The 16,379-nt window shown below is 35.9% G+C and overlaps 1 protein-coding gene across 1 annotated transcript in view; it reads right to left on the reverse strand.

Annotated features, from left to right (window-relative positions):
• The window catches only part of Pex23 (tectonin beta-propeller repeat-containing peroxin 23), a 112,016-nt gene that overhangs the window by 41,274 nt on the left and 54,363 nt on the right, over window positions 1–16,379 (reverse strand). The window contains exons 12-15 of the mRNA XM_089096602.1: window positions 14,715–14,854; window positions 12,992–13,205; window positions 2,559–2,678; window positions 1,195–1,351 (exon numbers count right to left, since the gene is read on the reverse strand). Coding sequence (XP_088952728.1) covers window positions 1,195–1,351; window positions 2,559–2,678; window positions 12,992–13,205; window positions 14,715–14,854 — 631 coding nt within the window. The remainder of the gene's footprint in view (window positions 1–1,194; window positions 1,352–2,558; window positions 2,679–12,991; window positions 13,206–14,714; window positions 14,855–16,379) is intronic.

A 16,379-nucleotide genomic window follows, 5' to 3' on the forward strand; every position in this document is an offset into this window, starting at 1 on the left:
TTTTTTGCCAGAAGAAAGATCACGGATGCACGTTTATTTATTTTTTTCCAGGGGTGGTCATACCGACTCAGTGGTCCTAGAATATCGTGGGAGGGCTCATTCGAACTGAAATTAAAAGTTCTAGAGCCCCTTTTAAGTGAAAAAAAATGGAGGGTAACTAGGCCCCCTCCCACGCTCATTTTTTTCCCAAAGTCACCAGATCAAACTTTTGAGATAGCCATTTTGTTCAGTATGGTCGAAAATATAATAACTATGTCTTTTAGGATGACTTAATCCCCCAAGTCCCCGGGGGAAGGGCTGAAAGTTGTGAACTTCACCCAATGTATACACATAGTATAGGCATATTGGTTATTGGGAAGCATACAGAAGTATACCCTAAAGTTTTTTTATTGTTTTAAAAAAAAGTTGTGAGAAAGAGTCTAACTTTAGCGTAAAGAGCGAGGCGTTGAGGAGGGGACAGCCCCTTTCATATACGGAATAATTTCTGTTCGTTTTAAGTTTTAATGTCGCTCCTTACTTTCAGTTAAAAAAAACTGCTGTTTTTTTTTTATTCAATTCACATTTAAAGAGTACTTTATTAAGTTTTAGACTTACAGAACAAATCGCCACGCTAATTTACTTTAAGGTTTGAACGTTAAGAAGTTTTTGTACAACAATTTTCTAAAGGGCTATTACATCCAAAAGCCATTTCTTTTCTTATAGATTCTGAGCATTCACATTTTATAGGTGTTACCATTTTAAATCTCCAATATAGCGTTCAAAATCCCTTTACCGTCCCTTGAAAGTCCCTCTCTTCATTAATTTTGGTAAACCTCCCTGAAAGCCATACTATTACTTTTCCACCTACAGCTAATGAATATTAACCAAAAAACGATTCCTGTGCAATACTTAATTTTCTAGATATAAAAAAAGGTTCAAGATGAGTCCTAGGTATTAAAAACTTTATTCAAGATCTTAAATTTATATGGCGCGATTCGGACAAAATATTTACAATTTCTAGCTTAAAATTAATTTCATTTAATTATGCGCGCTATACGCAGATATGAAACTCGTAATTTTGTTTAACGCTCTTGTAAAATTGGGACACGCCTTTGGTCATACACTTTTTGGTTTTGAACTTGACAACTTACACATCAAAACTAAACCACACATTTAATTGGCAATGTAAACAGCGTAAAGATTCTACAAATTTACCAGTTTCGCAAGGCCAGGGTCCATTATAGCCGCCAGTATGAACCCAAACGTTGCCATCACAGCCAATGCCCCAAACAATGCCCGATTCATGATTCTCAACGCGTTTGAAATGTCCTGATATCTGGTGGAAAAAACGCTCCCGCGGCTTCAATGTAGGCTAGAAATAAATATTGCATATGCTAAGGTTTTAAACACCTAATGATCAAAATATTATGATTTATTAATGATTTATTTTTTTTTACCTAGACTTCTAAACTGTTTTCCCAAAGCTTAAAAAAGGTAGGAGAGATACATAGCTTGGCACTGATCAAGCCTGGCACTGATACTATTGTTTTTGTGTCTTCGTATTTCGTTTGCCGTTTTATTGTTATTTATTCTGGTTGTTCTCCGGGTTTGTCGGATATTCAAGTAGGCTTGTGAATTGTTTTTTTTACTTTTTAGTGTTTTTTAGTCCGTTTGCTTCATTGTAAAAGTAGATTAACAATTATATTAAAGGGGCGCATTTACATATATAGATATATATAACTGTAAGAGACCACGCGATATAAGGAGCGTCCCCCCATCCTTAGGTATTATATAAATAAGGAAGCTTTGGAATGAGGCAGGTAAGGTCACAACGACAGAAATACTTGTCAAAGCTTGTTTTTCTTATTCTGAGATCTAAAGTTCACAGTAATATTGCATATCAACGAACTTCATGGGTGAAGATTGTTGGTATTTGTTTGTTGGTATTGCATACCAACAATCTTTACTTTTTTCAATGCATTATTAGGGTTTTTAAAAAGCGTTTTCTACACAGTAGTAATTCATACTGTGCAGAGTTTTCAGTTTTCTTTTAGGCTCTAAGATTGAAGCGTTGAATTGATTATTATCTTTGGAATTTAAGTCAGTCTTCGAAGTATCTTTCAATAGTCTTACCTTCAGATCTCTCAAGTCCTTCAAAATTCTAAACTTAACCAAAGCAAATATTGTATATACATTTTTTTACTTTCTCGTTATTTTTAAATAGCTAATTGATTTGGTTTCTGAAAGGCTTATTCTTTTTTCTGTATGGTCTTAATTCTGACAAATAGCTGCCTTCTAAATACTTAGGCCGGCCCGCGACGTAAACTTTATAAATTATTAGCAAAATTAACAAAACGGCGACCAGAACTAGACAAAATGAAGAACAATTCAAATAATATTTTAAGTATATTATGAGTTCAAGCTCATGTTAATACATATTTAAACAATGTAGATCAATTACGTTTTATTTTGATACTTCAATTTCTGAATTTTCCGCTGAAAGATTTTTTTTATGCCTTAAAAGATTTATGTAGTTAATATTACTTATTCATTTTCAAAATATAGTGATAATTGATTACCTTTTCAGCAGTGTATTTGACGGAACGAACGATAACATCACCTCCAATCTTTAAACACTTCACTTTTTCAAATGGCAGCCTATGTAAGAATGTGTACGCGTCGACGTTATTCATGGAAACCTAAAAATATTAAATAGTAATTCTTCAGAGACGAATAGTGCAAGTCATTCATCGAAACCCCGAGCAACAAGTGACATTCAAATCCAGAAATTAGGGAACATGAGAACTACAATCCCCCATTTGTTTGTTTGAACGAAAAAGGTAGGCTTACTTTGGATCAATCTAGATGGAAGGGAATCGTCCCTATTCCCAGGTGTAGCTAGAAGGACCTATGCATTGTCTATGGTAACCGTAAAATACTTTATCTCTGTTCCATAGCTAGCTTCTCTGGTGTATAAGAACTAATCTAGCGCACAGTGCATTGAGCAATAACTCACATACTACATAGCTAAAACAAGGGAAGATGAAATAACAAAACAACTAAAAAATAATGATCAATTTTTATAGGAAAATTTGAAGATGAAATGACTATCGTTGATTCATCATTAACTTACTTCATTAATCTCACTAGTTATACATTTTGCCTAACAAACCTACTTCATGTTACCGACAATCAGTAATGGAAATAGAAATCAAAGATAGATCAATATAGGGAGGATATTCAGTGGGTAATTTCTTATAGAGGTAATTTTGAGCCACTTGGAGGAAGGAAAATATATTTGGGAAGGGTAAGAATGAAGAGTGGTCCTTACAGTTGCCCGATGTATGGAGAGTGGGAGAAAAATTTATTGCGTTTTCTTGGGAAACGTGAAGGGTTGAGGGTTTTGAGAAAGGAAGTTTTTGGGGTGGAAGAGGGAGATGAGCCTTGGGTGGAAAAATTGTTGGGCAATGGGTGTTTTGTCAGTATTAGGAATCTGGCGCGGTTTATTCGTGTAGGTGTAGCCCCTCGTGAGGGTGTTACGTGATGACTGCTTTTGAATGGTTTTCTATGCTTTATTCTACTACTACTACTACTAATAACAACTCACCGCAGCACCAAGCCGCCTGAGGCCAACACAGCTACGCACGCTCCTCCTCCATCCCAATATATTCAAATATTCCCTTTTTTCACCCTCCCGCGAAGTTCTCATTTTCTTGAAATCTTTCTTTATGACGTCTTCCCACCCCAGACGAGGACAACCTGCTTCCCGTTTAGCCCTAGATGGTTGGTCGAAAAGAACAATCTTCGGCAATCTGTCATCCTTCATCCGCACAACGCGCCCTAGCCACCTCAACCTTTCTTTTATTATAGCCCTAGAGAGCGGTATTAAACCACATTTTTCGTATAGCCTATTGTCTGAAATACGGTCAGTCAGCCGGGTACCCAGAACAATCCTTAAGCAATTTCTCTGGAAAACATCTAGCAAATCTCCATCCGCTTTTCGGAGTGTCCATGCTTCAGAGCCTTATTTGACTACTGTCGTCACTGTAGCTTCTAATATTCTAATCTTGGTTTGCAGACTTATTTTCCTATTCTTCCAGACTTTTTTTTAACTGTGAAAAAACACCCTGAGCCTTGGCTATTCTATTTTTAATATCTTCACTGCTCCCACCATCTTTACTAATAATACTACCAAGGTAAGTGAAGCTGCCCACCTGATCAATCTTTTCATTACCCAAAGTCGCTTTATCATCTTCACTTATTCCTAGCCTTAGTGACTTAGTCTTCTTAACATTCATTTTCAAACCAATTCTAGCACCCTGAACTCGCAAAATGTCTAAAAATTCATTCATTTTGCTCACACTTTCATCTGGGATGCTTAGATCATCAGCATAATCCAAGTCCAGAAGAGTTTTTCCTCCCCGTTTGATTCCGTGGTCTCCCATTGCCATTACTGCGCTCTTTAAGACAAAGTCCATCAAAATGATCGATACAAAGCGCGGTAAAACATAGCCCTGCTTAACTCCTGATTTAATATAAAACCAGCTAATAACCTCATTTCCTACCTTAACTTAAGCAGTGTTATTCTCGTACATAGCACTAATCACTTTAATGTATTTGTCTGGTATACGGTACAAGGATAAAACCTTTACTAAAGCTCTTCTATCAACAGAGTCGAACGCTTGCTCATAATCTATAAAACTGAGGACCAGAGGTGTAACTCAGGCACTTCTCAATTATTAACCTAAAAGTCAAAATTTGGTCGACATATCCTTTACCTTTTCTAAAACCGCATTGTTCTTCTCTTAAAATATTGTTTACAGCATCTCTCAGTATATAAAGTATCATATTACTAAGTAATTTGCTACCTACAGAGACCAGACTAATGCCTCGATAATTACCACACTTTTATCATCTTTCTTATAAAGTGGCTTAATTAAGGTTTTCCCAAAATCGTTAGGTACTTCCCCTTTTTCAAAAATCATATTCATAATCTTCAGTAACTTATTCCTACCCTCAGAGCCACCATATTTAAGAAACTCATTTACCATCCTATCAGCACCTGGAGCCTTATTATTCTTTAATCCTTTTAGTGCTGTTGCTAATTCCTCCTCACAAAACAAATCTTCCTTCACATCCATGGTATCACAAACTTTTTCATTTTCCTCAAATTTTTTCCTGCAACTCTATCTCGGTTAAGCAAGTTCTCAAAATGTTCGGCCCATCTCTCTTTAGTTTTTTCCTTATCACTAATTGCGACCCCATTCCTATCTTTAACTGGGACAAGTCCGGATTGACTACTCCCTCTAAATTTATTAACATGCCAGTACAAAATTTTACTATTATGCCGTCTAGCTGTATCTTCCAGATCCTCGGCAATTTTATCCATGGCCTCCACTTCACACGTCCTTAGTTCATATTTTAATGCTTTCTCTACTTTCTTTACATTTCTTTTGTTTTCATACGATCTATCACTCAGATAATTCTTGTACAAGTCCTTTCTCCTTTCTTTTAAACATAAAGCTTTATCACTAATATACTTAGCTGCAGTTCTACCTTTCTTCCCTAATACACCTTCAGTAACTTCTCAATTTTTTTTTCTAAAAGGATTCCAACCATTTTCCACATTTATCAAATTTTAAACTCTTAAGTTTAGTATCCATCTGTTTTCGAAACTATCGCTCAAATTCTCATCCTGGAGTCTACCAACATCATAACGTCCCGGGTGATTATTATCCTTTCGATATTTCAGTTTTAAATTAGCCCTAGACTCTACCAGATGGTGATCTTAACTCTTAACATCAATAACAGCACTCCTATACATCCTAGTATCTTGTATTGATACTACCAGTCTTCGGTCTGCAATAACATAATAAGGTTTGCTGTCTTACCATCACGTGAATGCCATGTTAACTTATGGGCCGTCTTATGACCAAACACTGTATTGGTTATAACTAGATTGTTATACCTACAAAATTGCAAAAGTCTGTATCCATTATTGTTTTCTTTTCCTACACCAAATTTACCTAGGCTGGGATACCATCTATCCCTATTTCCAGCAACCTGAGCGTTAAAATTTCCCAGTAAAAACATCATATTTCTACCTGGGACCTTGTCTATTTGCTCCTGTAACTGTAGGTAAAATTCATCTGAGTCACTAGTATTTCCGTCAGTCGGTTCTATAGGAGCATATACTACTATAACTCACACCCTGAACTTTTTAGTCATAAAATGAGCAATTAGTATTCTATTATCAATACCTTCCCAGCCTAAACAAGACTTAACAGCTTCCTTATTCATCATCAGCCCTATTCCTTGTCTATGTACCCCATCCGTCCTGACTGAGTAAACAAATTCTATATCACCTAATTTCATGCTTCATGCCCCTTGGATATGAGTTTCTGAAACTCCTAATAAATTCAGTTCAAATTGTCTGAATTTATCCGTCAAAATGTCAATACGATAGACATTTTTTAACGTCGTAACATTCTAAGTTCCAATTTTCATGTTCTTTAAATCATTGAAATTATATTGGCCTCAGGAAAAGCAATGATCCCGGATACCAGTGCAGGACGGGGATCATATATCTTTTCAAGTCTACACCGAAGTCCTTGAGCCGGCTTAGAACCGGACAGCAAGAAGTCCCTGGGACCTCCAAGAATGGAGGCTTTGTGCAATCCTGGACCCATCTTGGTCACAACATGGTATTCAGCTCTAGGCGATGCTCTTCTATCATCAAGAGTCGACATCCTGCACAGACAGTCTCAAGCCTATTACTTCCGACTCTTATTTTCATGCCTAAAAATATTATGATACCACGGGGAGGCAGCCCATAGTAGATAAATTAGCTAGGAAGAGGTTTTTCAGCCCAAAGACGCCCAACAAAACATACCAAGCCCAGAAGAATTGTCCATTTGTCAGAATCCCGTGCGAATGCTGTGTCGTTTACTAGGCTATAATTTCCTCGAGGGGCGCCACTCCTCAAGTGGGAATAGAGTTGACCGCAAGGTACCTAGTCTTGCAGGTGCCCCGAAAAGGTCGAGGCAGCCCTTTGCAGAGGCCGTTGTCCATAGATCTGGATCTTACGCCCTGCCACAGTTGTCCTCCTATAGAGGATCCTCCCGCGATGGTGTTCTGCATCACCATGAAACTTAACCCATTACCGGGAGAAGGTTTGTAACTCATGGGACCTGTGGACGAACCAGTGGGCCCTTTTGAGTGTACATTTGAAGGGCCTTCTTCGTCCTCTGCCTGTATTTATGACCAAAGGTGAGGGTTCCCCAGTTTCTATTATAGACCCCCAGGGACAAGGTCCCCCCCTTGGTCCGTGCCTCCTATGTAGGTACCCTACATATCTGTAGAACGTTCCCCTATCGCCACCTGGGGACACGCTGAATGGCCTGGGGGAAGCCATTCCACTACGCTCATGTATGTGTGTGTGTGTTGTTTGGAGAGTATAACCTTGTGAAAACCAAATCAAAAACAACTGCGTTTTCTGCTAAAAACCTATCTCTGAACAAAGGGTAATTGACATAATTTAGGGCCATTACCTGGAAGCTCTGGGTGAAATGTTAACTTTGGAGGCCTAATTTTCAACATTTTCCTGGAGACCTTTCAACATTTTTGAACAAAATGATTACCTAAAATTTTGATCCGTTATCAAAGATGTTATTATCTTAGATGTAATCCCTCTAGTCCCTTTCAGACTTTAAAACAGTAATAAAACTTCCAGTTTCCATGAACTGAGCCACCTCCTAAGTCTCCATGACCAGTGCCTTGCCACTTCTATACAAAGTGGCAAGGGTAAAAGAAGTTTTTGGGCCATGTTTTGGGGAAACCACAATTTTTTGTCTAAATTTCCTTTAAAGAAAATTTTACTCTGAAGAGGAAAACAAGCCGAAATAGACCAGATTTGATATTTTTCAGCCGCTGGATTTAGAACAAAAAAAAAACCTATTTTGTGTTATTTTTAAACGATTTTTTTGTAATGAAAAATCCCAGCTACCAAAGAATGAAAATTCTGAGACATCAATGTTTCATTTCTTTCTCATTCATTCATTTATTAGTGTTAAACAATAAATTTTAACGAATTTTAAAAATAAAAAACGAATTTTAACAAAATTCGACTCAACCAAAAACATAAGGATCACAAGAATAGCTTCAGCAAGCCAAATATTTAAGCTTTGCACTCTAATAAAGGAGAAGATAGGAAGGGCATTTAAAGAATGAGCCACTCATAAAAAAGAATCATAAAAAAAGAGACATTTATTTCACTACAAAGAGAAAAAAAAAAGGTAAACACTAAAAATTCTGTTTTCGAGGAGACGATAATCACAACAAAGGGTGGAAAAGGATTTGAAAGATTTAAAGGAAATATTTTGGTAGATGGGACAAAGCAAGGATTAGACTTCATGCTTTTTTTTGCAACCCAAAATTTAGAGATTTGGAACGGAGTTGGTGATTTGAATGACGGAGAGACCTTCAGTTGCAGTAGTGAGACACGGACTTTGGGATAGTTTGGGCAGGCTGTATATGCAACCTGAAGATTGCTCAGTTGAATTATGTGTGAGAGGTTATTCTGACTCGTACTGGAGCAACCAGAGTACAGATCTGGAGATAGATACAACCAGGTCAGGCTCAAAAGAGCTTTGACGGCTCGATTCTGGCTGTCTTAAGTGGCTTCAGGTGAGACGAAAAAGTGTTTCCCAACATCAAAGAAGAGTGAGAGAGGTAAACAACAGTGAGAAGTGCCATATATTATAGAAAAAAAGAGGGAAGTATGAACAAGGGCTCAGGGAACAAAAGAAAGATACAACGAATACAGGAACTTAAACAGTTTCGGTAATTTTGCATGGAGTGCTGTTTAGAATATGCACTTTGTAACAGTGTTACAACAGCTTAGGGCAATTTTGGTAAGGATTAAAAAAGAATAAATACTGTTTAAGAGCCCCTGGCTTAGGGCCGACTTAGCGGTATAGTTGGTTTCCTAAGAAAAAAGTTTAATTAGATACGTATTGGAAAATAGTACTAAAAATAATAAATGTCAGCATAAATAATGTTTGAGTATCGATTGAAATGAATTTAATCTCGCTAAAACTCCTGAAATTGTACGATTTCAAGACTGATTTTGTATACTTCATTATTTATATTAATATCCACATCTATTTCAAGTTTAGCTTAACTTTGCTCGGCTAAATATAGGTTAGAATACATATCATTGCCTAACTATAGGTTATAATAAATATAGGGTGTATACATATATATACATACATACATACACATACATACATACACATATATACATATACATTCATTCACATATACATATATACCAATAAAATATACCAATAATAATCAAATAATTATTTTTTTTTTGTATTTTTGTTACACAACATAATATTCTAAATAATTCTAGATTACATCAAAAAGAATTGTCAAGGTTTGTCAAAGCAATCAAGGCTTTACCGTAGTAGCAAATAAGAGATTTCTGATAAAACTCTTCTTAATTCAATCCTCTAAAAAAAACGTCTATTTAACATTTTTGAAATATTTTAGTAACAAGATTTTATCACTCTTTTTACTACTAAAATGTTGAAACTTTTTTTTTTTTTTTAAACTTTTTTTTAGGCATTTCTGACGATAAAACAGCTAATAAAAAATATTATATTAGTAGCAGGAAAAAAACGAATACAATCTCAAAGAAGTTTATCCAACTAATAAAGTCAAGGTCGTAACCCGCTTTCAATTTTGAAAAAGTTAAAATTTATGAAAAACCCGTATTTTATTTTATTCTAAAATCATCCTTGCAGCAATAAGGCTGATTCCACTGCATATACATTATCCACTTATTTGGTACTTATTATCAAATAGTTCTGGAATGATAAAAGCTAGAAAAAAGTAAAAAAAAAAAATATTATATCGTTTTATAGAGGCGTTTAATCGGGATGGACAATTTTATGGCCTAGTTGAAACCATCCTTGCCTATTATTTACTAGAAGTTTTTTTTTTTAGTGCAACTAGTGCGCTCAGATTCAACAAAGACGCATTTTTACGCCCCAAAACAGATTCAAAAGAAAAGTAAGATACACCTTTTCATTTGAAAAAGCAGAAATACGGAAGATCATCAAACAGTTTGTGGTAACGAAATGTAAGTAAGGAGCGACCCAGCTCAATAGTAACCAAAACTCTAAAAAACTGAATTTTGTTACCAATAGATACATAAAAAAATATTGGATTTTTATGTTGATTTCAAATATACAAGTTTCTTTAAGTTTAGTCTTACCTATCAAAAGTTACGAGCCTAAGAAAATTTCCCTTATTTTCGAAAAAAAGGGGAAAACACCCCCTAAAAACACAGAATCTTAATGAAAATCACACAATCAGATTCAGCGTATTAGAGAACCCTACTGTAGATATTTCAAGTTCCTATCTGCAAAAATGTGGAATTTTGTATTTTTTGCCATGGATAGGTTTTTTTTCAGGGGGAATAGTATCGACCCAATGGTCCTAGACTATCACCAGAGGGCTCATTCGAACAGAAATTAACAGTTCTAGTGTCCTTTTTAAATGACCAAAGAATGGAGGGCAACTAGGCCCCCTCCCCCGCTCATTTTTCCCAAAGTCACCCAATCAAAATTTTGAGATAGCCTTTTTTGTTCAGCATAGTCGAAAAATTTAATAACTATGGCTTTGAGAATGACTTAATCCCCACAGTCCCCGGGGAAAGGGCTACAAGTTATGAATTTTGCCCACTGTTTACATATAGTGTTGGTTATTGAGAAGCATAGAGACGTTTTCAGGGGGGATTTTTCTGGTGGGGGGGGGGTTAATTAGGAAGATCTTTCCATGGAGGAAATTTTCATGGGGGAAGGGACATTGCTAAGAAGGAGGCGCCGGATTTCCCAGCATTATCTAAAAAACGATCGGAAATTAAATAAAATGAAACAAATTTTTCAACTGAAAGTAAAGAGCAATATTAACCAAAAACCAACAGATACCACCGCGTATTTTTGGGGGTTCACCCCGCAGTCAATACCTCGCCCCCCACGCTCAAGTTTTCTTAGTACTTTCAAGAGCTATTTATTCTAATTAAACGGCCTTTGTGATTCAGGGGTTGAAGAATTGGAACAAAATTCGAACTTTAGCGTAAAGAGCAAAGTACTGACTAGGAGCCAAACCCCCAATACACGCAATAATTTTTGTTCGCTTTAAGTTTTAACACTGCTCATTACATTCAGTAAAAAAAAATTATTTATTTAATCATATCTAAAGCATTTGGTCAAAAGTTCACTTTGGTCAAAAGTTTAAATTGAATCTTTTAATTGTATTTGCATGTTGTTCTTTTTCTTTTTTTTTGCGTTCATGACCCTGCGTTTTTCTGTGTGTCAAATATTCTATCTATACTATACTTTAACAGTAACATTGACATCAATTAAATTTTTTTTTTGGGGGGGGGGAGAATTGGATTTAGGATTAGCAAGTTTTAAAAGAAACAAAACTGGTTCCTGATAGAGTATATTATTTGAAGTTTATCACAAACAAAAATTGCAACAGCTTTTCCCCTTTTATTTTGGATCATAGAAGATGCATGTAGCCCAGCCGTCTACAACCGTAAATATAATAAGCACAGTAGGGTTCAAATGATCAACATTCTAATAAAGAAAAACTCAACATATTCCCACCAGCTTGTCTAAATCTAAGGGGTGATAGCAGAAGGATTCCCCATACGGAACACTCTATAAGCACTTGACAAGTCTCTTAGCTTATAGCTCTTTACTTTTTTTGCATCATCAATTTATCGTTAACGTTCATTAAAGATCCTCAGTATTGACCAATCAGAAACACAATAGAAGGAAATCAGCAATAGAAATTGCATGGATATAACAATATAAAAATAGCATAATATAGCATAAATATAGCAAAAGAAAAATATAGCAATAGAAAATACTTAAGATTAATAATTTAAAAACATACACTTATACACAAGAATTGGCAAAGCAACTTCAGGACTATTTCTGAAAGAGCTATAATAAGTTTAATAGTATTATCGCACAAGAGATTCATGCACCTGACATAATCCATATACCAAAATAGAATTAATATCAATTTGATAATTGGAACTGAGAGACACAAAGCTATCTTACACTTATCCTTAATGATAAACATACGATTCTGTGCATTTAAACCTGCCTTGAATAGTTTTATATTATTAGCAGGTTTTGTTTGTCCATAAGGCATACAATCATCAGAAAACATTTTAAGGCCCAAAGTATAATAGATATAGGCGGATCCTTAATTAGCAAACAAAAGTTTTCGACCCAGACCTTGACCCTAACCTTGAGGAACACCACTAGCTATGCTCTTGCGGCTGAAAAACAAAATTGCTGCGTAATATTCAATTTCCATACAGATATAAAGTATTCGTTTGCAATCATTCGGCAGAGACTTCAGCCCAAATAAGGACGGAATCATGCAGATGTCAAAATTCAAACATTAATTACTATTAAAGTAAGCAACTCTTAAAATAATTAAGTCTTATTTTGGAGACGAGGTCTTCTGAACTCCAAAAATATCAGAGAGGGAGGGAGGGGGCAATAACACAGCGATCCATTCAATCAAGAGGTTAGCCCAAAAATGAACTAAAATATAAATAGGACATCATGTCAAGATTGGCAGGTCACTTTGTCCCAACTTATTCCTGCCAAATAAGACACTTTGTATTCTAAAGTACAATTTATCGGCTGACGTCGACGATGTACCCATCAGAACTCACCACTATTCTCATTAGCTGTATCATAATTTAAACATTAAACTTCTTTCCAGACATAAAATGGAGCCTGAAAATTCAATAGCACGGTTATTTTTACTCACTGATTATTTTGTCGTCTTGAAAATTTTCATTTTAATGACCTATCAAATTATAGACGTCTTCCACAGGAAACATTTATCCTCGTCATCTTTGTTGCATTCTCTATATTTGACAGTCACAAAATACAATAAAAATAGGCCTTACTTTATAACAATCTTCTCGGCACTCTATTTCTATGGATACATCTCCACCGCTTATATCTAAATTGAAATCCCCGTCTCGTTCTTCATCTCCCCAAACTCCGTCAATTCTTGAGTTTCTAACGACACAATATTCACTCTCAAGGAATCTTGGATTAAGATGGAACGCCACATTTCCCTCTGGATTATGAGGATCGCACGTCAGATTGATGCAAAATCTATCAAAAAGAAACACAAATCACGCGTATTATGGCAAAATATACAATTTTGGATATTAAAATTGGAAAATTCCTATATCTTACCTGGGAAGTACCTCAGATCCTTCAATTCATTTATCGATTCGGTTTCTTTAGTGATTAGAGGATTTCTGGACTCAATTTCATGCTTCCTGACCGAAAAGGATTTTCGGATATCTTTAAAATGACGTTTTCCGGCAAAATCTGACACCAAAGGTTTGTCAAAATCCTTTGATGTCAAGAAAGACGACACTGGTTCCTACAAGCCCTCGCCTATTTGGTATTCTTTTAATTTCTATGCTGCAAGACAAGAACTCATTCTTTTATTTTCCAATTACCGACTTTACAAATTCCTCATTCACACACATAAGTCAATGTTACAAATTACTCTAAGGCATTCTCTAAGCAAGTTAGAGTGGATGATATTAAAAACGTAATTAAAGTTGGCAACATCATGTTCACATTCTAGTGATTTGAATTTCCTCGGGAGGCTATCGCGCACAAAAGCAATAAGAATGTTTTTATAACTCGGCCGTCAAATCAAAACTCGTCATCCATTTTTCATAGTTCTGGCCTTGGCCATGGCCGTTTTAGGTTCTTCAAGCAGTTGGAGGATCAGGTCAGGTGTCTATTCCTTCCTACCTTTACCTCTCTCCCTCCTCCTCACTCTCTCTTCCTTAATATCCGTATCTCCCTCTCTCTTCCTCTCTCTCCCCATATATCCTTCTCTATCTCCTTCTTTCTCCCTCCTCTCTTTCTTTCTCTCTGAGACATACACATACAGAAAATTGTTTAAAATCCAGTTTTAGACTTAACATACCATAAACCTTGAAAACCTTAATTAACGCTGGAATTCTCTGGAATAAAAAATATTCACTGTGGTACTTCCTTCTTCTTTTCTTCTAAAATCATTTTTTTGCACTCAATTGTACCTTCACAAAAAAGTTGTTCCAATTACGTTTTTTCAACCTATTTGGCATAGGCCTACCTACGAGCTAGGGATGAACAAAAATGATTTATAATGTACGAGCCATCTCCAAGGCGAAAGGTATTGTTACGTTTTACGTCTAGGACTGAACTGGCCTTTTTGCCGGACCTTCCTGTCTAAAAGAAGCGGCATGTGAATTATGATTTCAACTCTGATTGAGTCAATAATGACTTTTGCATTTATAATAATAAAAAAATTGGAGTGTTTTTTATTATAAAATTAGTAGCCTTTCTTGCTAAATTAAGAACATTGAAAGTGATAGAGGAATTCAAAAGAAATACGTAAAAGATGAAGCGATAGAAAAAAGCTGAATAAGTTGAAAGCCGAATTCAAATTTAGAACATCTAACCATCTTAGTTTTATAGGCTTTCATATAACAATGGATTTTGTTGCGAATCGCGGTTACGCCATTACGATCTCTGTGTTGTTTTTTTTCCTTTGTATTCATTACTAAATTCTGGGCACGCTCTCTTTAATATTTCTTACGATAAAAAAACCTGTACCTTGTTGAAGCTGGAGGAACTGTACCAATAAAACTGATGGTGGACCCAGGATAAAAGCCATGTTTTAAATTCCATTGAACTGGAAGACTAGATACGGCTAATGTACAAAGATCTTCAATCCTTGCTTCATCTTCATTTGGCTAGGGAATCAAAAACATTTTATATTAATTTGAATAAGACAAACATAGAAGAAAGCAAATCTTTTCCGGAGATTTTCGCAACGGAAGACTTCAAATAGACTATGACTGTGCGATAAATGCAGTTGAAGGGAGGGGGTCAAATTCGCAATGTAAAATTACCGCGAAAAACTTGAAACTGCAAGAAATCCAAGTTTTCATGTTTTGCTTCAATAAGGGAATTTTTATTGCAAAAACAAGTCAAAAATTAAACAGGATGAAATCAAGTCCTTAGTTTCGGCGAAGGCTACTGAAGCTCAAAACAATAAAATTGCGAAAAATTTCCCTTAAAAATATAATGGCTATTAATAGGCCAAATGAATGATTGGCTCAGCCAAACATATTGGATGTCTTATTTTTTAAAAGATAATTTGAAAGTTACTGAAGTAATTTATGATAGACCAAATGGGACGCTGTTTCGTGAGTCATAATTTTTTAGCTTTTGGTTGGGGTTCAGTAACCCAAGCCAGCATCTCTTGGGTGCCTCTATCCCCCTTAAAGTGTCATGTATAATAAAAACAGTTTTTTTTATTAAAATAATATACCTATAATATGTACCATTATTCATACATACCGGTCTGTAGGCTGGAGAGCTTTTACAGCCAGTGTCCGCCTCCCACCAACGGAATATCGTTCCAGATGACTTTCTACAATTGTCTCCTTTATATTACACTTTCTACAATTGTATTTAGAATCCTGTTCGGACTATTTCGACCTTTCTAATTATTTTTGATAAATTTCCTGTCCAACCCCAAAACACTGTACCTGAACTTTTTGTCTATTTTCAATTAAGGGCAAAATCTTAAGTAACTTTTGCGCTGAGTCGATGGATATACACCGAGTTGCTGTATCTTCTATGGTTGCGTAGTTCGGCCTTGAAGTGTGTCTGGTGTTTCATCTTCCAAGTCCAATCACATCCAACGGACCAATCAAAAGGCTCCAAAAGAATCGCTAGGCCAAAACAGCTATCTGAAGAACGAATCTCAAGTCCACAGAAGTGAAAAACAAACTAGCTGAGATTTTCACAACATAGTTGAACATCGCTTTGAAAGAGGAACTAAAACAGTGAAGCTTAAGACGGACTTTGTCGATCCCTATATAGGGTGTGGCTTCTTGAAAAAGAAATTCGAAGTGAGCACCTCCTTACTACCTTGAAATACCAGTCCTAGAGGCAAAAGTTCCAATAGGATATCCAACAATGCATTATTTCTGTACAAAGCTGGATTCTGCAATAACCCCAAGTAGAAAGATATTTCGACAAGAAATAACTGTGTATGACTTGAGTTCAGACCATGTTGAAGTGGTTGATGTTCCAGTTTATTGATTTTTTTGGTAAAAACTAGTATATGAAGAAACTGGTAGTTCGGGGTCTCCTGTCATATTTCTTATTGTGTGAAACAGTGCATCTGCACGAAGCTTTCTACAGCGCACTTCGGAAACAACGTAGGCAGAAAATAGACAGAAAAGTCTATTGTCTTGAGAATCTGGT

Source organism: Artemia sp. Qi Xiang Cuo, chromosome 11, assembly GCF_049724085.1.
Source record: "Artemia sp. Qi Xiang Cuo chromosome 11, ASM4972408v1, whole genome shotgun sequence".
Taxonomy (NCBI): Eukaryota; Metazoa; Arthropoda; class Branchiopoda; order Anostraca; family Artemiidae; genus Artemia; species Artemia sp. Qi Xiang Cuo.